The 26,692-nt window shown below is 34.9% G+C and overlaps 1 protein-coding gene across 1 annotated transcript in view; it reads left to right on the top strand.

Annotated features, from left to right (window-relative positions):
* Positions 1–26,692, top strand: part of ETFA (electron transfer flavoprotein subunit alpha) — an 89,697-nt gene that overhangs the window by 12,991 nt on the left and 50,014 nt on the right. Inside the window, exons 2-9 of the mRNA XM_032624328.1 lie at positions 705–851; positions 3,091–3,172; positions 3,266–3,348; positions 7,947–8,046; positions 9,121–9,231; positions 9,875–9,976; positions 11,214–11,282; positions 16,843–16,925. Coding sequence (XP_032480219.1) covers positions 705–851; positions 3,091–3,172; positions 3,266–3,348; positions 7,947–8,046; positions 9,121–9,231; positions 9,875–9,976; positions 11,214–11,282; positions 16,843–16,925 — 777 coding nt within the window. The remainder of the gene's footprint in view (positions 1–704; positions 852–3,090; positions 3,173–3,265; positions 3,349–7,946; positions 8,047–9,120; positions 9,232–9,874; positions 9,977–11,213; positions 11,283–16,842; positions 16,926–26,692) is intronic.

The raw sequence follows: 26,692 nt of genomic DNA, 5'->3' as shown, positions 1-26,692 counted from the left end.
AAACTTTGAGTGCAGGGACCATTCTTGTTCATCTTTGTGTTTCTGGTGTTTGAAATTATTTCAGATGACCATGAACTATTGGTGGTCTCTTGATAGTCCACAGTAGCTATGGATGGTTATTAGTTGGTTCCAAGATACTGTCCAAAAGCTTCTTTTTTGAAGTTGGAAGCATATTTGAACAATTGAAACTTTAGCAAAATTGCTGTGTAGTATTGTATTTTAAAGGCAGATTTACATTATCAGTTATTTTGGTATTCATTTTGCCTGAAGCAACAGAACTTTAGTAATTGATTTCATAATCGTTATTTCTAGATACACTGTACTGTTTAGCAGTGTTGCTGCAAGTGAACGTAATTGGTAGTAGTTGATTCCTAGTTTGATAGTTAATGTGTTCTAAGGATTTTAAATTTAGATACATTTATCAGTTTGTTATTGAACATGGATTAGTGGGAAAGTTGCTTGGAAATAATAAAATTTTTTTTCTAACAGTAGAATACTAATTTGTATTCTCTGTTTTTATTAGGTAAGACTATCAGTAATAGAGTGATAGACACAGCTCAAATTTTTGCTCCCGAGCAAGTATTTTATAAATACACTTATAAAACTGAATATTGCATACAGTTTTCTTTAAAGCACACATGCTTACCAATTAGAGTAAAAATAAAGTTTGTATTACAACATTCTTTTTTTCTTTCTCTTTTTAGGCCTCATTGCTACGATTTCAGAGTACTCTGGTAATAGCTGAGCATGCAAATGATACCCTAGCACCCATTACATTAAATACCATCACTGCAGCCAATCGTCTTGGAGGTGAAGTGTCCTGTTTAGTAGCTGGAACCAAATGTGACAAGGTGAGAAATTTTTAAGGTCAACCATAGCAAATATAATCTCCATCAAGAGACAGGGAAAGATGGAGACAGAGAATTATGCTGAGGACTGTAACCCAAACTGGTCTCTGATCCTCATTAAATGCTGAATGTCACAACCGTTACTACGTGTGAAAAAAGGAACTAAAAGGTTTGCTCACCAGGTATTTTATCTTTTGAAATGAGGTAGAATACTTAATTTAGTTCCACTGGCAGCATCATGTACCATCAGGTACCAAGTAGAGTGATAATATTTGAGTCCCCTTAGAGGTTAATAGCTGATCCCTTTTTTGTATTGATGAATATGCTTGCTAATTGCTTTTAATTCCTGTAAGTGGAAAATCTGGAAAAAGTATCATGCGTGTTAATTTTTAATTGGTGTAAGAATTCAAATGTAAGTGTTATGCTTTCTAAACTATAGCTGCTACTAAAAGGTGTTCTTCATTTTGGTTGTTGTTGAAATAAGACAGTGACAGCATTGTAAACTAACCCCCTGGAAAGGAGCTCTAATGTGGTATGCAGAGTCTGTACCTCTGGGCTGTAGTGTAGTTGAAATTGTGCTTCAATTAAGCTTACCCAGCTTGAGCCGCCCGTTCCCTCTCACTATACAGGAGTTGCCAGTTGTATAGCTGGGGGCTTGGACCTCAGAGGAAGAAATCCCTAATAGAGCATGTTTCTTTTTAGAGGATTTAATTTATTTTTTATTAAATGGCATTGCTGCAGAGCATGTGATATAATGCAGGTTCAGAATGTTAGTGTTGCTTCTGTCCATATTCTTATGTGAAATTGGTATCTTAAAAGAATGTATTCAAGCAGGTTTGCGGTTATGTGGATTTCTTTACCAAAATCCTGCTAACACTTGTTGAATCTTATATAGTTATTAACCACAGTGTATGATGATATAGCTAAGCTATCTTTTTGGTTGCCCTACTTTCAGATATACTAGTTCTGGATTTGATTATTTATTTTGCTGTGATTTAAAATAATTATTCTAATATGACTTAAAAATATTTGATGCTATTTTATTTACATTATTTTGAGAAAGATCAAAACAAATCATCTTTTCTTCAGTTACAATTTTATTGTCGTGTCACATTTTAATCTTAAAGAAAAACAATCAGTACCTGTATATAGAGACTCTGTTAATAGCCTAGGCGTATTTCAGTTTTATATTGTTTTCTGTAGCTATCATAAACAGCAAGTGACTCTTCTGTGTAGTGCCTGAAGTTTTTGCTGGTTTTTGTTTTTTTTTTTTAAAAAAGATGGTTTTGATAGTACAAGATTGTCTTTCAGTGAACACTTGATTCAGAAGAGGTGCTTTTGCACTGCATTCTTTCTTCAGTGAATATTGTTACAATCTTACCCTCCATCAAGGGAGGGGACAGGAGGCCCAGCATTTTATGCCTACACCTCAGTGAATCAGCATGGAGGTAAACAAGAAGACAGTAGACCATAATATGATTACCATGTTTCTCCTAAAGCGGAAACTAGTTATGCTGTAATTAAAGAGATTTAAAAGAAGGAATTCTAATTGCCTTCTGTATACAGGAAGTCTGAGTGGTCAAAAAGCTTTCCCAGAACCCCATCCTGATTCTAAACAGAAGAAATGAGGATTTCAAATACAAAATATTTTGCTTCATCATAGATAAATATATGTCAGTGAGTAGGAACTCAGTGGTTCACAGGGGACTGTTATATAAGATTTTCTTTATTGCCCAGATTCACTCACTAATTTTAAAATCAGCAGAAATTATTATTGCCAGATAAAGTGCAGTAGTCTGTATACCATGTGGTTAACTCCTGTTCTTTAGCTCTAGGAACCCTGAGTCTGAAGTGTATTGGCTGTGTTGTTATTGTGAAAGAATCTAACTGTTGCTTCATTTCCACCATTTCTAAAATGATGAATTTACATTTGCACTGAGTGAAAGGAAAGAGCACAATGTACAACAAAATTTGAGTAGACAGCTGTGTTGATTTTGGTTTATCAATTAGTACTTCTCTTTTTCAAGGCAGGAATTTTTGTTTAAGGTCAGTGGACAGTAAGATCAATTGGCTTAAGATTTTCTTTGTTAAATAATTTTTTAAATTCCCAAATAGTCCTTTTTCCCATAAGAACAGTTTTTACAGTTGGCCATTAAGATTTTATGCTCTGTTGATTATTGTAGTGGTGGATCTATCAGTATCTTTCTGTTAGATGGATAATTGAAAACTCTTTTATTCATAGGTGGCACAAGATCTCTGCAAAGTAACAGGTGTAGCAAAAGTTCTGGTGGCTCAGCATGATGTGTACAAAGGCCTCCTTCCAGGTGAGTTTTTCCAGTAGAAATAAATAAGTTTATGAATTTATGAAATAAATAAAATACTATGAAATGTGTTTATCAAATGTGTTTAATTCTCAGAGGAACTGACACCATTGATTTTGGCAACTCAGAAGCAGTTTAATTACACACACATCTGCGCTGGAGCATCTGCCTTTGGAAAGGTGAGAAGATTGAGACTGTGGAATCTGATGTCACTACTTGGAAGCATTAGATTTCATTGTGCTGAAAATGTACAACAGACTTTGTTTAGATAGCTAATCCTGGCTTTCAGAATTAATGTGATAGTTTTGCTAAAATGTATTCTTTCAAGATTTTGTTATAATTTCTGTGAAAATGCTATCTCCAGGCTTTCCATTTTGTCACAGAGACAACTCTGTTCTTTCAAGATTTCGTCATAATTTATTAGAATGCCTCTTCCAGATTTTCAGATTTTGTTATGGAGAAAACCCTATTTAAAAAAAAATCATTTTTCTTTAAAAACAATGTTGAACTTTCTTATTGTGTGAATGTCATTTGTATTAGTAACCCATCATAAGAGATGGCTTTGTTTGGGTGACTGATGGATATTTAGAAAGGCCAAATTTATCTACTTGGGGGATTTGGGAAGGGCTGTGTGGTGGCTGAAGACATCCTTAGGGTAGAGAAAGGTGTAATCTGATCATGTCCATTGTGATATGTCTGAAGAAAGAATGTGCTATGAGATGGGTCGTGGTCTGCATGAAGTTTAAAAAAAAGGGAGGGGGAATGTAGGGGGAGCCCAAGAGAAGGAATTTGTCAGTGGGTCTTTCTTGCTCTCCCCGTGACCATGGGTTTTATTCTAGCTCCCTTTTCTTTTATCCCATTCTTAATAAGCTGCAGCTTGTAGCTTTTATTTTTACCTTTAAAGATGGTAAATTAAGTTGTACACAAATACATTCTTATTATAAAAGATGCATACAGTAAAGCAGTATGCAGAGCAAGGTATCACAATTCTCCTTTCTTATTCCCAGCTCTCTTCCCTCTTCCAAAGTACTGGTGTTAACAGTTGTACATTCTTTTAAGCCTTTTCCTGTGGATTTGCAAATTATAATAAATGTACTTTTTTTTTTTTTTTTTTTTTACTTCTAGAATGTGATAGTATAGCATGAATTGTTTTGTGACTGGTGGTTTTCACTTAAGAGTATATCTTGAAAATATTTGCTCATAATGTGTCTATCTCATTTTTTAAATGGCTGCATAATATTTCATAGTTAGCCAAGGATGGACAGTTAGGTTGTTTCTAATTTTTTGTATTTATAAACTTTGCTGTGAAGAAACGTCCTTGTATATACCTTTGTATACATGGGCTGGTATTTATTTAGAACAGAGTTCTAGAAGTGAAATAGCTGGGTCAAGACTACGTGCTTTTAAAATTTTGATGTATATTGCTAAATTGCTCTCATGAAAGGATGCCTCAGTTTGCACTCCACCAGTTGCATAGCTTGCCAACACTTGCTATTGTACATTTTAACATTTCCCCCCAATCTGATGTGTGAAAAATTATATCTTTAACAATTTTGCATTTCTCTGATTGATAGTGAGATCAAATATTTTTTCATATAGTTATCAGTCATTTAAATTTCTTCTTTGAATTGTCTTGATTTGACTTTTTTTCCTTTACATTCACAATTGTAATTGATTTTTAAATTTGAGTTTGGGGAATAAGATATAAGCTCTTTCATCAGCTAACCATGTCTAGTGGTAATAGCAGTGAGTTCCCAATAGATTGATCTCTTTTCTTGCAAAATGAATAGTGTTTGTGAATATTTATATGTAGTGCAATATTGCTTCTAGACGTGAATCACTGCAAACATGTAGGGCTCTTGCACTGTCACCCATGTGAATTGCTCTAGTTTGTTTTTAAGCTCAGAATTATCACTTTGAATTCATTAAATTTTTTCTTTTAAGATTAGTAGAATTTCTAGGCAATAACAGAATTTGCAATCTACAATGTAAATACATGAGTTTAATGAATAATTGTTCTTTTACTAGTAACAGTGTGACAACAATTAGGTTGTCACATTGCAGACTATCGTAAGTTTTCCCATTTTTGTGTGGGGTTTGGTAATTGCTAAGTAAGATGGTTCTATATATATGATATATGACTCTGGGCTAGTCATTTACCTTCCTGAAATCTTGTTTTCTGATATGTAAAATGATGCGGTTTGGCCAAGTGATGTCTATGATCTACCAACTAGAAATGTTAAAATGGAATGGGTTTTTTCTATGGCAGGTTTCACTTCCCTTGGAAATGATTAAGTCAGAGCTTGACATCCAGCTCCTGTACTTTGGATTGTTGTACATGAGCATTGAACTAAAAGATCTTTATGGACCATTCTATCTCTGAGAGTTTGGTTCTGTGTTGGGTGATTTAAACAATTTCGTGAGTCTGAGTTTCTGTGATGACAGTTTACCTAAAAGATTGTTAAACCAAGAAGGGGTGTTTGTTGTATCTGATTAGCTAGATTTTAATACTCTAGCCTTGATTGCTATGTTGTGACATATGGGAGTTTTGAGAACAAAGGTCACATAATAGTAGCTGTTGCTGCAGCCTCTGAATGGATTTGGAATGAGGAAGAGTCCATCAGATTAAGCTAAACAATTGGCTGTATAACAGTTCTTCACCAATTGTGTTTTCAAGATACCACACCTTTGTACTGGTATGCTAGAGTTTAAAAATCTGTCATCTTTTTGTGCATCAAAAGAAAACTGTGTTAGTTATTGCCTCTCCTTCCCTGAAACCATGTGGTTGAGCCTGTTGGATAGTGTAGAAATAGATCTGTTTACCATCCATCCTCTCAGGACATTCAGACAGAAGATCAGACCTGGAAAAACATGTGCCTTTAAGTACTGTGGTAAATTTTTTTTCAAGAAGTGCTAAAATGAAACAAGGGATAACAGAAGTACAAAATATATTAAATTTCAAGTTTAGAAAGTTCTAAAACTTTAAAAAGAAGCACAGTCTCCATATCATAAAATTTGTAAGAGAATCTGCTCAGCCAGGTAACAATATTCCAGCAGTATTTCCTGAACAATTTAAAGAAGGTGGCTCAGGAAAAAGAGTTACTTACTGAAGTAAGCTTTAAATGCTGACAAATTTGGTTTGTTTTTAAAAGCACGTGTCTTCTAAACCTCTTATTTATCAAGTTAGAGCTATGTTTAATGGAATTTTAATTATTTTCCCATGCCCTTTATTTCCTATGAAATCTTAATTTTTTCTAATTGTGGATTTATAAACTACAGTACTTTTCAGTAGCTCTTTTATCATGGTTGAAAGGGGATTACTATATAACATAGGTAGCAATAGATTGAAAATTAGAAAATCTTTATAGATTTTCAGATGCAACAGGAGGAAATTTGATTCAGGCTTTTAACACTTGTTAGCATCGATTTATGTAGAACTGCTTATTAGATACGGGGCAGAGACACAAGAAGCAGAAGACACACAACCTCTGTTCTCAGGGTGCTTTATAAATTTAGTTGAGGGTCATATAGTATGTACATTAAAAAGTATTTTAAAACAAAATACACGTTAGTGCCAATTAAATAGTTTAATTGTACATGCGTGCAAGAGGATGAAGAATAAAGGAGTGATTAGAGGATAATCCTGAGAGAATTCTTAGAGGAACAGAGAAAGTTTGGGGATGGAGTGAGGAGAGGAACTTGAGTACTGTCATAATGAAAGTTTGCCTGCTAGAGGTAGTATCATGTACTGAGTTTAGGAGATGCCATGGAGTAAGCTCTCTGTAGAAAGTAGTGTACAATTCATCTTTTCTATTTACGTGATCAAAGCAGCACTTCACTTTTAAAATTACACTTAGTTGGTGTCATCATCTAAGAGAACCTCTGAGTCTAGAAAGCATGGATATTCATTCTTCACTAACTGATTCTGTTTTAGAGCCTGAGAGTCAGAGAAATTTAGAGTAGAAGCATAGAGATTCTCTTCCTCTCTTTGTGAGGTGAAGTAACTAAGGCCTGGGAATATTGTGGCTTGCCCAATGGTCCCTGCTAGTGGGAGCAAAGTTACCACATGTATCTATTCCAAAGATGTTATATGCATATACAAGGAAAAGTACGTACATTAATTTTTGTTGAGATATATATGTGTGTGTGTGTGTGTGTGTGTATATATATATATATATAGAGAGAGAGAGAGAGAGAGAGAGAGGCATTGTGCTTTACTTTTCTCATTTTTTAAAATTATATGGATGAACTATAATTTATAAACCTATCCCCTATTGGTGGACACTTAGGTTAGTTTTGGTCTTTTTAAATGCAACATCACTTTTTAAAAAGGTGAAAATGTCTGCTTTGAAATTTTTTGTTTCATGTACATTAAATAAACATATACAAGTATGTTCTTTCTCAGTATTTGAGAATTTTACTACTACTCTAAATATTTTTCTATATTATCTAAATTCAGTAGTCTATAACTGTCACACTTCATAAATGATGATCATTAAAGCAAATATCGTATCTCATAATTCAGCATACTGAGTTAAGGTAATTTATTGCTATAAAACTCTTAATGTAGTTAGAGTAATCATCGACTCTTACTTATGCTCAAAGACTATCCAAAAAGTTGTGCTTGAAATTGTGGTATGTCTAAAGATGCATGTGAGATACAAAGTATTCAAATTAAAATTTCTACAGAATTTCCATTTAGAGAATGTTATTGCTTATACTTTATAGCCATCCATCAGCATGTATGTGTGTAACTCACTACTTATTTTGCTTTTAGAACCTTTTGCCCAGAATAGCAGCCAAACTTGATGTTGCCCCTATTTCTGACATCATTGCAATCAAATCACCTGACACATTTGTGAGAACCATTTATGCAGGTGAGTACCCAAGGAAAGTAATTAATCAGTATGTTAAATTTTTGAAAACTTTAAAAACAGAGATTAATCTTGAAGGTAGGATTTTGAAATATGGACCATCTTAAAGATTTCTGAGGAAAATCTTAGTCTTAGAATTGCTGGACCATGACATGACATTCTCTCTGGTAAATCTGGAACACACTTCTTTCCTTCCTGATCATTCAGTGTACAGAGTGAGATTTTTCCAGTGATCAATAAAAATTAGATTTACTATTTAGTATATTTTGTAAGTGGCACCTGGAAAAGAAAATTTTCTATTTTTTTTAAGTAATATTTTCTTTTTTTTTTTAACATCTTTATTGTAAAGTAGTATTTTCAGTCTTCTTTGCTGCTTCTACTTCATTTCCATTTGCATTACGATATTCATTTTGGTATCTCTTTAGTTGATCTTTTGGTAAGCATGCTGCTCTCTAGTGGGGCTGGAGAAGGCAGTGAACTCTTTGTTCTTTCTGATCGAAGTTGTGTGTTTCAGTATAAACGGGCAATTCTCAAATCAGATCTTTCATCGTTAGTAGTGTTTAAAGGAAAATATTTGGTCACAGTTTAGGTCACTCTTAACGTGATTGCTGATCCATAAGAAATGTTTCAAATCCTTTAAAAGTCTTGATGCATCACACTTCCTGTCCTTTATGCCTGATCATGTTTTCACTTATTTTCCTCCCTTAGCAAGGCATAGTAGCTGTTGCAGCTCATGTTGTTGAGTTACTGATTATGTTGTTTTTGGAGAAGGAAGCTTTTGTTTATATTCCTTTTAGGAAGAGTGTACCTGATTAGTGTGACTGCCTTTTCCAGTTTGTTTCTTCCACGCAGGTCAGCACTTGTTCTATTTTTAAAGACATCCAAGGTTATACAGAGAGCCACTGATATGTTTCTTCAGTGTGTAGTCCTTTATCCTATACTTAGTAAAGGCAGAAAACAAGTAACTGGTCTACAGTTCTTACTTCTCTTTGTGAAGTAAATTCTGAACCTCAAATGAATATTTGGGAGGTTTTTTGCCTTTCTTGGTGGTTTCTTAAAAATAAATGTTTATTACAGGAAATGCTTTATGTACAGTGAAGTGTGATGAGAAAGTGAAGGTGTTTTCTGTCCGAGGAACATCTTTTGAAGCTGCAGCAACAAGTGGAGGTAGTGCCAGCTCAGAAAAGGGTGAGTGTTCCTTTGAATTTGTTTGTATTTATTTCAGTTTTTTAGTTTTTAGCGCAGAGATTATATTAGAATAAGAGAAGGCTTCTAGTTAAATTTCTAATGCAGAGTGTTTGAGAGCTCAATCTAAATATTATTCCCAAGTTTATACAAAAATAAGAAATATTTATATCATTTTTGGTCCTCAGATATTTGCTTTGGTGTACATCAAAAGGGTAGGAGAGAGGGGGGTGCATTAAGATTAATCCGTTATGTTGATGTAAAGATTTTTTACTCCCCTCTCACTGTTGCCTGTTATAATAGAGATTCAATATAATGGAATAATGTAATAATAGTAAACTTATGGAAGGTGTTATACTTTAACATATGCAGTATCTTGTTGAACCCCATAGAGAGAGGCTTATTCCAGTTTTATAGCTAGACTCAGAGAGTTAAATGACTTCTCAATGAGCTAATGAGGTGAAGGCTGGAATCTAGTTGTCTTTCATAAAATCAGAGAGAATGAAATTAGTGGCATAAAAAATTCACAGTAACTAACAAAGTTAAATTTCCTGGAATTCTTTGTGTATTTCTCTTAAAAACTTATTTTTTACTGTAGAACTTGAATTCATGCTCTGTGTTTTGTTATATGTATCAATATATGCAGCGTCAAGTGCTTCCCCAGTGGGGATATCAGAATGGCTTGACCAGAAATTAACAAAAAGCGATCGACCAGAGCTAACAGGTGCCAAAGTGGTGGTATCTGGTGGTAAGTGGAATATTGTAATTTATTAATTTTAAAAAATGATGTAAACTTAAAATACTTTGCTTTTATTAGTATTCATTTTAGAGGAGCACAGGTGTTTTTTCAAATGTAAGAAGTAGGTAAGTTGCGAATATTAGTCCCATTTTACCGATTAGGAAAATGAAATCATGAGTTTAATACACAGTTTGGACTTTCTGTTTCAAATCTATGTCATTGGCACCAGGGGGAGCATGGTACAAATCTCTCAACTCCATAGCTTTGTCTTTTTGACTGACTTCTGTGTTATTCAGAAGAGTATGGTTGACTTCTGAAATCACAGAAAGAACTGGTTGGAATCTCAGGGCTGTGTTGTGTGATTCCCACCTTTCACTCTACTTTGAAAGACCTCCAGTGCAGTCCAGGTCTCGCTGTGTTGTATGATTCCCACCCTTCACTCTTCTTTGAAAGACCTCCAGTGCAGTCCAGGTCTCTATGGATAACTCATTGAAAGTTTTTTCACATTTAGTATCAAAGCTGTTAATATTGCACAAGACTTGCTTCTTTTTGTATGTCATGTTTCTTACTTTAAAAAAAAAAAGACCAAGAAACAAACAAAAAGGCCCACATTTTATAGCCTGCTGGCTTTTAAAAAAATAACTGCTGTGATTTAAAAATCTTCCCAAACTAAACATCAAATGAAATAATTAAGCTTCCATACAGCCTCCTATTGCAAGTAGCATTGAGAGGAAATAATTTAATATTTCAAAAAAGGTATATCTGACTAGTTTATTCACTTATTTTTTTAAGAAATGTTTATAGGGTATATGTTCTCTGCCAGGCCCATTGCAAAGTGCTGAAGAAACAGAGGAAAAGGCAGATTGTTCTTGCTGTTAAGGGGTTGAAAGTCTAGTGGAATGACTTCCATGAAAATAATAACTTCTTTCAGTTGTTCAGCTAAGTATTGCTAAATATAGCAGTGACCAAGATAGGTAAGGATCTTGTATTGAAAGAGTTTTTCTTCTAGTGGGGAAGACTGATTTTAAAGACTGATTATACCATTAGTTAACCAATTAGTTAATTACAGTAGTGTTGAATGCTTTATAGGAGAAGTACAGGAGTATCATGGGAGAACTCAGGAAAGGCTTTATAGAGGAGATGGCAGTTGTGTAATATGAAGATTCACTCATGTATACGAAGTTCAAAATTTTTATGGAATGGTGTTTATATTTGCTCAATTTTTTTTTTCATCTTTTTAAATGAGGTCGGGGTTTGAAGAGTGGAGAGAACTTTAAATTGTTGTACGATTTGGCAGATCAACTACATGCTGCAGGTAAAGTTACTTTCCTTAGTAGAAAAATGTTCCCATTTCGTTGGAAATATTTTTTCTTCATTATTTCTTTTGTATATAAGTCATTCAAAGCTGCAGATTTTTTGCTTTCTCTGGTTTTCAGCTTTTCTCTCTGAAACAGTTTTTCTTGTCTTCAAGTACATGGTGTAGTGTTCAGTGAAGAGAGGTTGTCTATGTTCTTTTTTATTATTTATATGACACACTTAACATTTGCCCCATTTTAGTAGTTTTTTCCATTAAAAAAAAATTAAATGTCAGCTTCATCGCCTACTTCAGATTCAGGAATGCCTTATTTTTCCCTTTATTGGTGGTCTAACATAAATCTCATACAAGTAGAAACTAACATTTAACATTATTTTTTAAATTTATAGGGAAGAGACATCTTGTTATTAAAAGTATATTGAGGATGGAATGATGTGTTTTGAAAAATCAGAAAACTAAAAATATTTTAGTTTTTAATTATACAACCATTACATGAATATGTTCTTCTTTTTATAAAAATATCTGTTTTGTTCTCCCCCTTTTGAGAGTTTTGTGTATAACTTTCTAAGCTTTTCCTGTGCTTTTATATTACCTAATATGTGTACCCATAGAAACAGTTATGGTTTTGTCTGAATAAAGGCAGGATATCGACTCTTTATAATCAGATGGTGGTATTTGACTGAGGATATTTCATTTATTCATTCATTCACTGAACAAATATTTATCAAGTGTCCGCCATTTGGCAGGCACTATTTTAGGAGCTAAGCAAAAGCAATGAACAAAATAAGCGAAATTATTCTCTCACAGCTCTAGAGGCCACAGGTGTGTTGACATCAAGGTGTTGGCAGAGCCACACTCCCTCTGGGGGTGAATCTGTTTGTTTCCAGTTACCAGAGGCTGCCTTGGCATCCCTGGGCTTATGGCCGCATCACTCCAGTTTCTGCCTCTGTCCTCATATTACTTTCTTCTCTCTGTATCTGTTTCATATCTCCTTCTGTGTCCTTCTTACAAGGATACTGTGATGACATTTAGAACCTACCTAGATAATTCAGGATAAGTGCCTTCTCCCAAGATCCTTAATTTTTTATCCTATCTGCTGTCATACAGGTAATATTCACAGGTTCTGGGTATTAGAAAGTGACTATATCTTTGGAGAGGCCATTTTTCTGCCTACTACAGACAGTAAGCACAATAAATTAGTAAATAATATAGTGTGTTAGAGGGTAGTAAATGCTATGAAGATAATAGAACAGGAAAAGGAGAAGGAGGAGGATTGGAGGGAGAGGATTGCAGGTTTAAATAAGCTGGTCAGAGTATGCCTTAATGAGGAGACATCCGAATAAAGGTTTGAAGAAGGTAAGGAAGCAAGCCATGAGGAAATCTGAGAGAGAGTGTTTCAGGTAGAGGGACCAGTAAAGTGCAAAGGGCTTTTTGCTAAGGCAGGAAGGTGTCTGGCCTCCATGATGAATAACAAGCAGGCCAGTGTGGCTGGAATGAAAAGTGCAGAAAGGGAGAGTGGTAAGAGATAAGATTGGAAGTAATAGACCAGATCACATAGGGCTTGTAGGCCTTCGTAAGGAGATTGGTTTTCTCTGAGTAAAATGGGGAACGATTGAGCAAAAGAGTTGCATGATCTGACACATATTAAAAGCATCAGTCTGGCTACAGTTTTGAGAATAGACTATAGGGTGATAAGTCCAGTAACAGGGAGATCAATTAGAAGACTGTTTCAGTCATTCAGTGAGAGATGCTCATGGTTTGGACCAGGTTAGTAGCTGTAGATGTGGGGAGAAAGAGTTTTGGGATATATATTTGAAGGTAGAACCATTGGGATTTCCTGATAGACTGAATATAGATTATGAGGAAAAGTTTTTATCTGGCAGCTGGTAGGATGGAGTTGCCATTAGCTGAGATGGGGAATACCCCAGGTGGCACAGTTTCCAAGGATAGACCAGCAGTTCAGTTTTGGGCATGCATTCAGGCCACCATATGTGCAGGTTCTGCATCCATGGATTCAGCCAACCATGGATCAAAAATATTCAGGGCGGGGGCTTCCCTGGTGGCGCAGTGGTTAAGAGTCCGCCTGCCGATGCAGGGGACATGGGTTCGTGCTCTGGTTCGGGAGGATCCCACATGCCGCGGAGCGGCTGGGCCCGTGAGCCATGGCCGCTGAGCCTGCGCGTCCGGAGCCTGTGCTCCACAATGGGAGAGGCCACAACAGTGAGAGGCCCACGTACCGCAAAAAAAAAAAAAAATATTCGGGGGGGAAGAAATTCCAGAAAGTTCCAAAAACAATATGAATTTGCCTTGCACTGGTAGCTGTTTATATAACATTTACATTGTATTTATAATTATTTACATAGCATTTACATTATTCAGTATTATAAGTAATTTAGAGATGATTTAAAGTATAGGCATTGCACTTCGCAGATATTACATTTTTTACAAATTGAAGGTTTGTGGCAGCCCTGCTTTGAGCAAGCCTATTGGTGCCATTTTCCCAACAGCATTTGATCACTTAATGTCTCTTGTGTCACATTTTGGTAATTCTCGCAATATTTCAAACCTTTTCATTACTGTTATATTTGTTATGATATGTGATCAGTGACCTTTGATGTTACTATTGCAAAAAGACTGTGACTTGCTGAAGGCTCAGATGATGATTAACATTTTTTAGCAATAAAGTATTTGTAAATTAAGGTACGTACATTATTTTGTTAGACATAATGCTATTGTACATTTAATAGACTACAGTATAGTATAAACATAACCTTTATATGCAAAAAAATCCATGTAACTTGCTTTACTGTGGTGGTTTGGAACCGAACCAGCGATATCTCTGAGGTATGCCTGTATACGTAGGTTATATGCAAATATATGCCATTTTATTGTACATAAGGGATTTGAGCATCCTTGGATTTCAGTACCCTTGTGGGGCGGGGTTCCTGAAACCAGTCCCCTGCGGATACTGAGGAATGACTGTACTAAGTTTTGAGATGTCTAATAATAGACATCCTAATAGAGATGTCAATTAAGCAATCGGTATAGGAATGTGGAGTTCAGAAGTTTGGGCTGGAGATAGAAATTTGGAAATCAGTTGCGTTTATTTGGCATTTGAAGCCATGAGACCAGATGAACTCACCAAGGGAACTAACTGAGTGTAGATATAGAAGAGGTCCCAGGACTAAGCCTTAGACTCTGCAAGATTAAGAGGTAGGGGAGAAGGGGAGAACGAAGACCAAAAGGAATGGGTAAGTAAGGCAGGAAAATCAGGATAGAGAGTATGATGTTTTGGAATCCAAATGAAGTGTTTCAGTAAGGGAAAGAGTGATGACCTATGTCAAATGCTGCAAGGACGGAAGGTCAAGGAAGGTGAGGACTGAAAGGTGACTAATTGATTCAGACACTTAGAAGTCATTCGTGACTTTGAGCAGTTTTAGTAATGGGGGTGGTGGGTAGTGGGGGCGAAAACCTGATTGGAGTGGGTTTAAAAGAATGGTCCTAGGTAGTATTTACCTGGTTGTATTCACTTATGATCAGCCATTGAGCAGTAGCACATTTGTGATTTGTGTGCTTTTCTGTATGTGTGTTATATCTTAATAAAAAAGTTTTTAGAAATAGAATGGGAGGCCTGGCATTGGAGACAGTGAATGCAAACAACTCTTTAGAGGCTTTTAACTATATGGGAGAGCAGAGAAATAGCCAGTAGCTAGAGGGGGAGTGGGACGAACAGAGGGACTTTTCAAAGATTGGACAAATAATAGCATACTTACATGCTGATAGGAATGCTTCAGTTAAGAGGGAGAGATTAATCATACACGCGATAGGAGAGTTACTGGAGGGATGTTCTTGAGTAGATGAGAGAGAATATGAACACAGCTGCAGGTTGATGGGTGAATGTGTTAGTTGGGGCACGTGGAAATTCTCTTCTGATTGTTTCAACTTTTTCAGTGAAATAGGCAGAATCTTAAAGAGTATTGGAAGTTTGAAGAGAGAAGGAAAGATATGAAATTATATCGATAGTTTAAGAAAGATGGAGAGAATTAAGGCCTATTTATTTAAAGTAAAACCCAGTTAACATGGCTGAGTATTGGTGTTTTTCTCCAGCCATGCAGAACTATAGTAGGACAGGTATGGAAAAGGTGGAAAGATTGCTTAATCAGTAACCAGAGATGGAGGATTTCCACTTGAGTGTGATGGTATAAGAGGAGGGCAAAGAAATTAAAGACATATGCAAAGGAGTGATTAGAGTCACTGATCATAGAAATTAAGCTGGGTAAAGAAAGAAGAGAGAACATGAGGGGAGAGAGGGACAATGAATAGAATTGTGGATCCCAGTGTGGTCAGAGGGTTGTTGGAGTAGGGTACTAAAAATAGTCAGCTAGAAAGGGGAGGTCACAGAGAGACTTTGGAAATCAAGATTATTGAGGGAGGTTGCTAATGGGCTGGTTGGGGATTTGACCATGGGCAGAGTGAAGGACAAGATGACTGGAGGAGAGTTGCTCAAGGAACTGAGAAGCCAGGGTGTCAAAGTCTTCAAGAATTAAGACTAGTATTGGAGAAAGTGACAAAGACCCAGAAGCTAAAAATCATTGAGGAATGAAGGGGATTGACCTGCTGGTTGATAGATGACACAGCAGTATATGGGTGACATGATCTGATGACATGAGATTCGAAGCTGAAGGGTTTTAAGGAGGGAGGAGGGGAAACTTTCTGAGAGTGGCAGTGAAGGCCTGGTGTACCACCTCTAGGCCCAGTGGTATGAAGATGGTGGCAGACAAAGCGACATCTGCTGGAGAGGGCTGCAGGGGAATCCTTGTCCTCAGGGAACATTTAGACAGATAGGTGGAAGATACAGAGACTTGTGGTTTGCTGGTATCAAGCTGTGAATTCCAGAAATCATAGTGTAAGGTTTCAGGAATTGGGGAGCAGTGGGAGAAGGGTGCAGATTGGGGAGCTGAAGGGCATTGTGGGGATCAGTGTATGGGTTATGAAGGATAAGCTTTGAGTCTGGGGCTTGTTGCAGTGACTAATGTAAGTGAAGGGCAGAATGTGATCAGTCCTGACTGACTCATGATAGGTAGTGGAGGTGAATCTGTGAGTGTTAAGAGGTAGTGAGGAGTATTCACTAGGGCTCCCCCTTTTTGTCCTCTCTAGATGGAGATGAAGAGGACCTGAGGCTCATTGTTGACCCCTGCTGGGAGTGGGGTACCTTTTCTCCAAGTACAGGGCCCCTTTTGACTCCTGCTGAATGAGGATAGAAGGCTAGTTAAATTCTCATTTTTATTTTTAGATAGAAAATACTGGTTAAGCCTTTATCTTGTGTTGTATGTAACTCTTTTCTTTATCTGGTCCTAGGGGTAAAGATATTATAATACCTTTCTTTAAAAGCTGTGAAGTTACGGTGTAAAGGAGCATTATATAATGACGTCCCAAACAGGTTATAATGTATGTTTTATGTATGTACTATATCAATCTTTTTTTTTTTTACTGTTATCAGTGAATATTCCAACTAGTTGAATAATAGAGCTTAAAAAAATGACAAATATTTTTTCCTTAGTTGGTGCGTCTCGTGCTGCTGTTGATGCTGGCTTTGTTCCCAATGACTTGCAAGTTGGACAGACAGGAAAAATAGTAGCACCGGTAAGTATCGCAATAAAATATGCCATGCAGAATTCTATGGGGATAAGAACTGTATATATTTGTGGAACAATCATACCTGTGATTGGTGCCCTATTCAATGTACCTAAGCAGTTAGCCATTACCATGGTGAATGTGTCCTTCTCACAGGTCTGTGGATTTCTTGGCCTCAGTAAAACACAGAGCAGTTCTTAAATCCAGCATTGTTTTTCACATTTTTTAAAGCAGTGGAATAGTTTGTCAAATTTATGTCACAACACTAAATATAAAATTGATAGAAGCAGCGTTTTATTATTTTACAAGTTCACGTTAACATTTATTTACCATAAAGCCTATATATTATAAAAATCTATCAGTAAAACTGATGAATCTATATTAATGAACACAGAATCTCAAAATTGGGAGCTGTGAGTGACAACTGGGGTCTTATATCTTCCTGAACACCTAGTTTATTTCTGTATTATGTCTAGTTGCATGAAATTCAGAAAATTCTTATCCATATGGGTAAGTGATACTAGACTATTCAGTTAAAACTATCCAAAACTTACAAAAGGAATACTTTGGTTTCAAAGTTGAATCGCTAACAATATCTAATGATTGTTCACATTTCTTAGATGATTCAGGTTTGCAGTGAATACAATTCTCAGCCAGTTTAAGTCTTTATTGTATGGAGGAAAATGAATTTTTTTATATATTTCAAAATTTTTTAATGTATTTCAAAATTTTTTTAATGTATTTCAAAACAGGATATTAAGTCATATCCGTTTTAAAAAGTCTCATATCTCAGTGCCCTGTTCCATCAGAGGTTCATTCAAAGTTTCAAAATAGGCAAAAAATTTGTCTTGCTTTTGAAGTTGGTTTTGAAGAGTGTTCAGTCTTTTGCCCATTTTAAAATTGGGTTCTTTGTCTTTTTATTGCTTCTTTATTCACTTTCTTTTGAAGAGCAGAAATTTTTAATTTTTATAAGATCTAATGTATTGATGGTTGTTAATACTTTTTGTGTTATTCAGCTTATTTGAAGTCAGATAAGATCTCAGAATGTAAAATAGTTACTAAATAAACAAAGTCACAAAACCATGTGACCTATTTGCTTGTGATACTGCATTAGTGAGGCTGTGAGAGCATTTATTGAGCAAGTAAGCTCAGGCCTTCCCTAGCATTTAATGAGGTGTAGCACATAGGTATTTTTTTGGTAGAAATCTTGTTTGTCCTAGTTTACATGAATAGATCATCTTTAGGCTTGAATTTATTTACAAAAGATCAGACCCACAACCTTCCTAATCAATAATACTTCTACAAGGAAGTATGGTGAGAGACAAACTTTTATTTACATTGACTTTTCAGTAACAACACACTTGTTATTAAGTAGGATAGCAGAATGACAGGGAATGACCAGTGGCATCCTTACCTGTATTGTAAATAAATGTCATACAGTCAGCTTTCTTCAACATTACTGTCATGAATATAGGATTATTGAAAATTTTTCATAAGGAATTTAAATACATTAAAGGCTTTGAAGACTTTCTTTAACATAAATCATGTAAGCCCCTGAGATTCTGATTCATTAACTCTGAGTTAGAGTTTGACATGTATATATATGTGTACATATTTATTTGTGTGTGTGTGTGTGTGTGTAGTTTTCTTTAAGGCTTTAAAGCCTTTTTGAGATGATCTCAAGTTTACAGAAAACTTTCAAGGACAGAGTAAAAGCCTTTATTTTTGTGGACTATTTGAGAGTAAGTTGCTGAGATGATTCTCCATCATCTCCAAATATGTAGGACATTGTCCTATAAAGCCACAATACAACTTTTAAAATTAGGAGATTAACATCAATTTACATTAATACTATCTAATCATCAGACCTTGTTCAGGTTTTGCCAGTTGTCCCAATAATGTCCTATATAGCAAAAGGATGTATTTCATACTGTCAGATGGTACACAATTTCATTGTGTCGTATTAGATTTTCACTTTGACCATTTGGTTAAATTTTTCATAAGGAATTTAAATATATTAAAGGCTTTGATATCTGTCAAACTTCTCCACTGTAAAGTTATTTTTCCCTTTGTGAGGAAGTACTTTGAAATGATGTGAATATTCCAGTTCTCCTCACTTTCAGTTTATTTATATTTATTTATAAATGAATGTTAAATAAATATTCATTTCTTTATAATAGGACTTATGGTTCCTGTTTTATTCAATGGGTGAAAATCCGTTGTTATTATTTTAATTGATGTAAAAATTGTTCCACATTTGGCCAGTGAGAACCCCTTCAAGGTGGCTTCTGTATCTTCTTGACATGTTCCCATAATTCTTTGAGGCCTTTCTTACTTACGGGCAGAATAAGATGTTGCAGGCTTTTTGTACCTTTCCTATCCCAGCCCTGGCATCAGTCTTTTCTCCAGGGAATCCTGGCTTCTTTTAGAGAAGAATAGTATGAAGCTGACATCTGGATATTAATTGTGCTCGTTGCTATTCCCAGGACCCCTCAGTGAAAAAAGCTAGGGAATGTGTGTAGGTATGTATATATGTATGCAGATATACACACATATGTATTCACATACAAACATTTATATGTATTTCACTATCAGTCTATCTACATTGAAAACCATGAGTTCACAGTGACATCACCAATTCCAGTCCAAGGTCAATTCTGACTCTCCCTTTCCCTGTTTGTAATGCCTTTCATTGGCAGTAAAAAACCTGGACCCTGCCAATACGCTAACCTGCACAAATGCTCTCCTTGCCCCACTCAGGCTCCCACACCCTGCACTGAACATTCAGCCCTCCTATATAGATAACCCTACCTACCTTGCTTGGACTCTGACACCCCTCTGGATCATTTCTTCCCAAAGTAGTTGTACAGTTTTATATTTCCACCAACTATGTATCTGGGTTCTACTTGCTCCTCATTTTCACCAACATTTGGTATTTTAGCTGTTCAGGTGCTTGTGTAGTGGTGTACTTTATTGTGGTTTTAATTTGCATTTTCCTGATATCTGTGATGATGAACACTGTTGTGTTATTGGCCACTCAGATGTCTTCCTTACAAAGTATTTGTTCAGATGTATGGCACCTTTTTTATTGAATTGCTTGTCTTTTTGTTATTGAGTTGTAGAAGTTTTAAAAAAAATCTATTCCAGATATGTTACTTGTCATATATGTTTTGCAAATATTTTCTCCCAATCTGTGGCTTGCCTATTTATTTTAATGGTATCAAGATGAGGAACTTCCCTTCTGTTCCCGATTTGCTGAGAGTTGTTATCATGAATGGTTGTTGAATTTTGTCAAATATTTCTCTGCATCTGTTGAAATGATCATGTTTTTTTTTCCTTTTTTCTGTTAATTTGGTGAATTACATTGGTTGATTTTTGAATGTTAAACCACCTTGAGTTACTGCGGTAAACCCTACTTGATCATGATATGTTATCCTTTTAATACATTGCTGGTTTTGATTGATAATATTTTTTTAAAGATTTTTAGGCCTGTCTTTATCAAAATAATCTGTAATTTCCCCCCACCCAATATCTTTGTCTAATTTTGGTATTGGCATTATGCTGGCTTCATAAAATGAGTTGAAAGATATTCCCTCCTGCTATATTTTCTGAAGGAAAAATCTGTGTAAGATTGGTTTGTGTGTGTGTGGGCTGCTTGTACTTTTTGGCTCTTATGAATAATGCAGATAGGAACATTCATGTACAGGTTTTTGTGTGGACATGTGTTTTCATTTCTCTTGGATATGTACCGAGGAGTGAAATTGCTTTTCATGGTAACTTTATGTTTAACCTTTGAGGAACTGCCAGACTGTTTTGCAGAGCAGCTACACCAATGAACCAACTCTTAGCTTTGTTAATTTTTTTCATTGTTTTCTTTTTATTGATTTTTGCTCTTAATTTTCTTCCTTCTAATTACTTTGGGTTTACCTTGCTCTTAAGGTAGAACTTTACTTCATTAATTTTGTATTTTGTTTGTTTTTAAATGTAAATATTAAAGATACAAATTTCCCTCTAAATAGTACTTTAGATGCATCCCACAAATTTTGATATATTTTCATCATTCGTTAAAAAAATTTTCTAATTTAGAAAATTAAGAATGTTTAATTTCTATATATTTGTGATTTTTTTTCCTAGATAGCTTTCTATTACTGATTTCAAATTTAATTTTGGTGAGCATCTCTTTAATATTTCAGTATTAGAATTCATTGAGTCTTATTTTATGGCCTAACAAATGCTCTATCTTGGTGAATATACCTTGTGCACTTGAAAAGAATGTTTATCCTGCCATTAGCCACTACAAGAATAAAGATTAGTGAAGTTGAAGATATGGCAGCAAAAACTGTCCAAAATGAAACACAGAAAATTTTGAAAACACAGGAGAAAAATGGACAGAGCCTTGGTGAGCTATGGGACAACTTTAGGAGGCCTAATATATGTGTAATTGGATCAGGAAAACTATTGTAAGAAATAATGACCATAGAATGTCCAAATTTGATGAAAACTATAAATCCACAGAACTCAGAAGCTCAACAAACGCCAAGAACAGGAAACAGGAATGAAACTACAAGGCGTATAATAGTCAAATTGTTTACAGAATGATAAAAAGAAAAAAATTTTTTTCAAAAAGGAAGTCATTTTATTTTTAGTACATTTGCTTTGGAGGGAGAGCCAACTAATTGGAAAGAGTCCATAATTTAACCAACATCAGATCTCCTTGCTGCATTCCCTATTGAAACTTTTTTCTTTTTCAAATTCTTTTCCCATTTAGGTTATTAGCAGAGTACTGAGCAGGGTTTCCTGTGCTATACAGTAGGTCCTTTTTGGTTATCTGTTTTAAATATAGCAGTGTGTACATGTTAGTCCCAAACTCCCAGTCTGTTCATACCCCCCACCCTTTTACCCTGGTAACCATAAGTTGGTTCTCTAAGTCTGTGAGTCTGTTTCTGTTTTATAAATAAGTACATTTGTATCATTTTTTTCTTAGATTCTGCATATAAGCGATATCATATGATATTTGTCTTTCTCTGACTTACTTCACTTAGTATGATGATCTCCAGGTTCATCCATGTTGCTGCAAATGGCATTATTTCATTCTTTTTAATGGCTGAGTAATATTCCATTGTATATATGTACCACATCTTCTTTATCCATTCACCTGTCAATGGACATTTAGGTTGCTTCCATGACCTGGCTATTGTAAATAGTGCTGCATTGCACATTGGGGTGCATGTATCTTTTTGAATAATGGTTTTCTCCGGGTATATGCCCAGGAGTGGGATTGCTAAATCATATGGTAGCTCTATTTTTAGTTTTTTAAAGAATCTTCATACTGTTCTCTGTAGTGACTGTACCAGTTTATATTCCCACCAACAGTGTGGGAGGGTTCCCTTTTCTCTACACCCTCTCTGACATTTGTTGTTTGTAGAATTTTTGTTGATGGCCATTATGACTGGTATGAGGTGATACCTCATTGTAGTTTTGATGTGCATTTCCCTAATAATTAGCAGTGTTGAGCATCTTTTCATGTGCCTCTTGGCCATCTGTATGTCAGAAATGTTTCCAGATTCACTGACTTTGCAGTTTTCTCCAGTTAATGATCAGCAAACACCTTTTATTACTTTAAATGAGAACAAAACGAAGACCTAAAATCTCATGATCAAGAATTGTTTTCTGACGGACAAGCAGAATTGTTTGGTCTATTTTTATGGTTGATATAATTGTATTCAAAACTCATAAACAATGTACATCCACTTCAATACTGATAAAAATAAATTCTTAAAAGCAGTGAGAGAAAAGTGTAAATGAACTCAATATTCCAGTCAAAAAGCAGAGATTACCAGATGTATAAAAAGCAAGACTCAGCTATATGCTACCTAAAAGAAATACATTTTAGATAGAAAAAAATACACCATACAACTAGTGAGCATAAGAAATCTGGTTTGTCTTTTTTAATATCAGATAAAGCAAACTTCAAGACAATGGGTACTGCCAAACATAAAGAGGCCATTATGTAATGATAAAAGGATCAGTTTATCAGAAACAACTATCATGAATGTGTAACTGCCCAATAACAGAATTTCAAAATACATCAGGCAAAATCTGACAGAACTAAAGTGAGGAATAAACAAATCCATAATTATAGTTGGAGGGTTTAATACCTTCTTCCAGTAATTGATAGAATAACTAGATGGAAAATTTCAGTAAGGACATAAAAAATCTAGACCAGGGGACAGCAAGCTATCTGTAAATCACATAGGAAGTATTTTTGGTTTAATTGGCCATAGTCTCTGTTGTAACTACTTAACTCTTCTGTTGTAGAGCAGAAGCAGCCATAGACTTGTAAGTAAGTGAATGAGTTGTATTCCATTATAACTTTATGTACAAAAACAGATGGGTCCAGATTTGGCCTGTTGACATAGAACACTATGCCACATTATTTTTCTCTACTTTTATTCTAGGACTCCAGTTGCACATATTTTAGATATCTTTATATTCTTCTGTAGGTTACTTAAGTTCTATTCATTCTTTTTCATGTTTTTTTTCCTCTCTGTTCTTCAGATTGAATAATTTTATTGGTCTGTCTTCAAGGTTACTGACTCTTTTATAATTTCTAATATACTATTAAACCCATCTAGGAAATTTCTGATTTTGTATTTATTAGTTCTAAATTTTCATTTGGTTCTTTTTATAGTTTCATTTCTCTGCTGAGATTTCTTATCTGTGCAGTCATTACAGGTATCTTCCTTTACATCCTTGACCATACTTGTAATAGCTGCTTTTAAATCCTTGTGTACTAATTCCAAGTTCTGGGTTATTTCAGGATTGATGTCCTTTGATTGTATTTTCACACTTTCTTGTTTCATTATGTGTGTAGTACAATGGTTCTCAATTTTTTTGTCTTAGGGCTCCTTTTAAAATTTATTTAGGGCTCTCAGAGCTTTTGTTTATTTGGGTTATATCTATTGATATTTCTTATATTAGAAATTCAAACTGAGAAAATTTTTAAATATTTATTCTTTTGAAAATAACAACAGTAAAGCCATTTCTTTTCATATAAATAACATTTTAGTGAAAATAACTGTCTTCCAAAACAAATTTAATGAAAATAATGGTATTTTTTTGACTTGATATCTGGCTTAGTAGAAAACTGCTAGATTCTCGTTTCAGCTAATTGTGTGTTGTTTTATATTGGTTTGATTGAAGTATATGAAGAAAATCCAGCATCACACAGATATATAGAAAGAAAGGAGTATTTTAATAGCCTTTTCATAAAATTGTAGATATTCTTCTTTTACACTACATCAGAACTTGACAAGGAGTAAATTCTTAAAGGGTATTGGCAGTATGGAATCTGAAACATATCAATGAACTTTTCATACCCTTACATTAAAATCTGTTGGTCTGTATTGTACTTCGAATGGATCTTTCACTATCCTGTAACATTTAGAAAATAACCTTTAGTGAGTTTTGTAGATCTTTCAAATGTTGACACATTTTATCAATATCAAAACATTACCTTCATCAGTATCACCACTCATCTCATTAGGAGTCTTTACAGTTCATATTCATGGATACAAGTTTTTAAAAAATTCTAATTATCAACTTAATTCACACATTTTGTCCATGGCAACAAAAACTTTGTTTTCTAGGAATTGATAAGCTCCCCTCATTCATTTTCAATAAAATGTCTGCCAAAACTCCAAATATCTATCAGTTGTTCTTTGAAGTGGAAATGGTGATCCATGAAAATGTGGGTGGTTTACTCAAACCATCACACGAGCCATTTTCCTCAAGACAATCATTGTGCTTTTGTATGCAATGGAAGTACTTTGCATACTTCGTGATTTGTCACACAGAATACTAAAAAGATGTGTACTCAAAGGTCAAGATTTAATAAAACTAATAATTTTTACTACTTCATCAAGGGCATTGTTAAGTGAAACCAGGTTTGCTTTTTCTTTTTTTTTTAAACTGTATGTGGCCATGAAGAATGCAGTGACAACTAGTACAGTTTGGTGCAACTGTCTTGCATAAGGCTAAGGCAGCAGTTTTACCCTCTGTTATTTTTACATCATCAGTGCAAAAGTCAATACAGATTTTCTAGGATAAACCATGAGATCCAAAAATGTTACTTAATACTTTGAGTTTTTCAGTACCACTTTTGTTTGTTGCCAAGCATTCACATAAAGGAATTCTTCAGTATTTAGTTGTTATTGATACTGGACAAATACAATTAAAACACAAAACCCAACTATATAGATTTGTCTGTTTGTTAGGCAAAAGTACAATTTTGCAGATGATTTATTAACTTAATATTCATGTTTACAGTTAAATCTTTTATTCAGCAAGTTCCTGTATCATTGGAATGTGGCAGTGCCATAGTTTCTTTCACTGATTTTTCATCTAGCAGGCATTTAGCAAGGTCACCTTTATTAGTCTTTTAGCAACTGTGCTTGTCTAGCCAATGAAATATGATAACCCATATGATGCTTCAGTGACTTTTTCCTTCCTGGTTTGAAAAGCTAAACAGTTTTTTACTTTTAAACTCATCACATCTGTGTTAAAAATAAAACATTCAATTAATTTTTCTCTAAATGGAATTATTTTCAAAATGGCCATCATGTCTGTTGCAAAAGACACAGTAACATAAATTATTAACATCTCTGAAGCCAAGAGAAAGATAACTTTCATCATATTTTCACTTATTTTTAATTTTACACAATATTTTTTAGAATACATTCCTCTTTTCCATAAGTTAGAGATCTCTGGTATCAGTTTCATCTTTATCAGCATCTTTTGACGTAGATGTTGGAGCTGTGGGTTGGGAAAGTGAGTCTTCTGTATTTTAGTATAAATATTAGCAAAATCTAAAATTATAGTTTTAGAAAATTTTAAAATATGTAAAAATTTACAAAACATTTTTTATTGCCATATAAGGTAACAAAATGTACTTCTTGTGTTTCCTTGTAGGCACAGGGAAATCTTTGGGATTCCAAATATCAATTTATTGGATGATAATGAGGTTATAGAAATTACAACTATAAGAGCACAAGCTACTGTACTGAGAAAATACTGAGTTAATCTCTCTAAACATACATATTTATACTTAAAACCTACTACTTTAAACATTTTTAGGTAACACAGAAATACAGATGCATACCTTCTGGTAGTTATCAGAGAGATGATTTCCTCAAACAGTCATGTAACCACTGGAGAACTGCATTGTAGCATTGTGATAGAATGAGAGAGAAAAGGACAAATAACATTTTAGTATTACTATGAAAATACTTTTGACCTTGCAGACCCCTGAAAGGGTCTTGGGGCTTACAGGAATATGCAGGTCACATTTTAAGAATCACTGGCCTAGTACTTTGGGATCATATTATGCACATTGAATAATATGTTTAGAGATTATGGATTCTGTTATATCTCTATTGAGAATATTCATTTTTGTTTTCACAGGCAATTAATTTGACTGCACTCAAACCTCAAATCCTCTTCTCTTTTGGCCTAGCCAGCTGGCTTAGAGGCTACCTGACACATGTCCAGTGTGTGTCCGGGGGTGGTCAGCCAGAGTTTTGAGCAGAATATGTATGCAGAGTTTGTGGTTGTCCCTCTGGAATATTTTCCTCACCTTCCAGCTAATGTTGCAGCTATAAATACTGTCTTGTTTGTTCCCTCCACTAATAAGACTGCAGGTTTCTATCTAAAGTGGCTGCTTTCTGAGGGGCTTTTATTCCCCTTGTGGGAGATCTGCATATGTCCCAAGGGAAGAA

Source organism: Phocoena sinus, chromosome 2 (assembly GCF_008692025.1).
Source record: "Phocoena sinus isolate mPhoSin1 chromosome 2, mPhoSin1.pri, whole genome shotgun sequence".
Taxonomy (NCBI): Eukaryota; Metazoa; Chordata; class Mammalia; order Artiodactyla; family Phocoenidae; genus Phocoena; species Phocoena sinus.
This window is presented reverse-complemented; position numbering and strand designations above follow the sequence as displayed.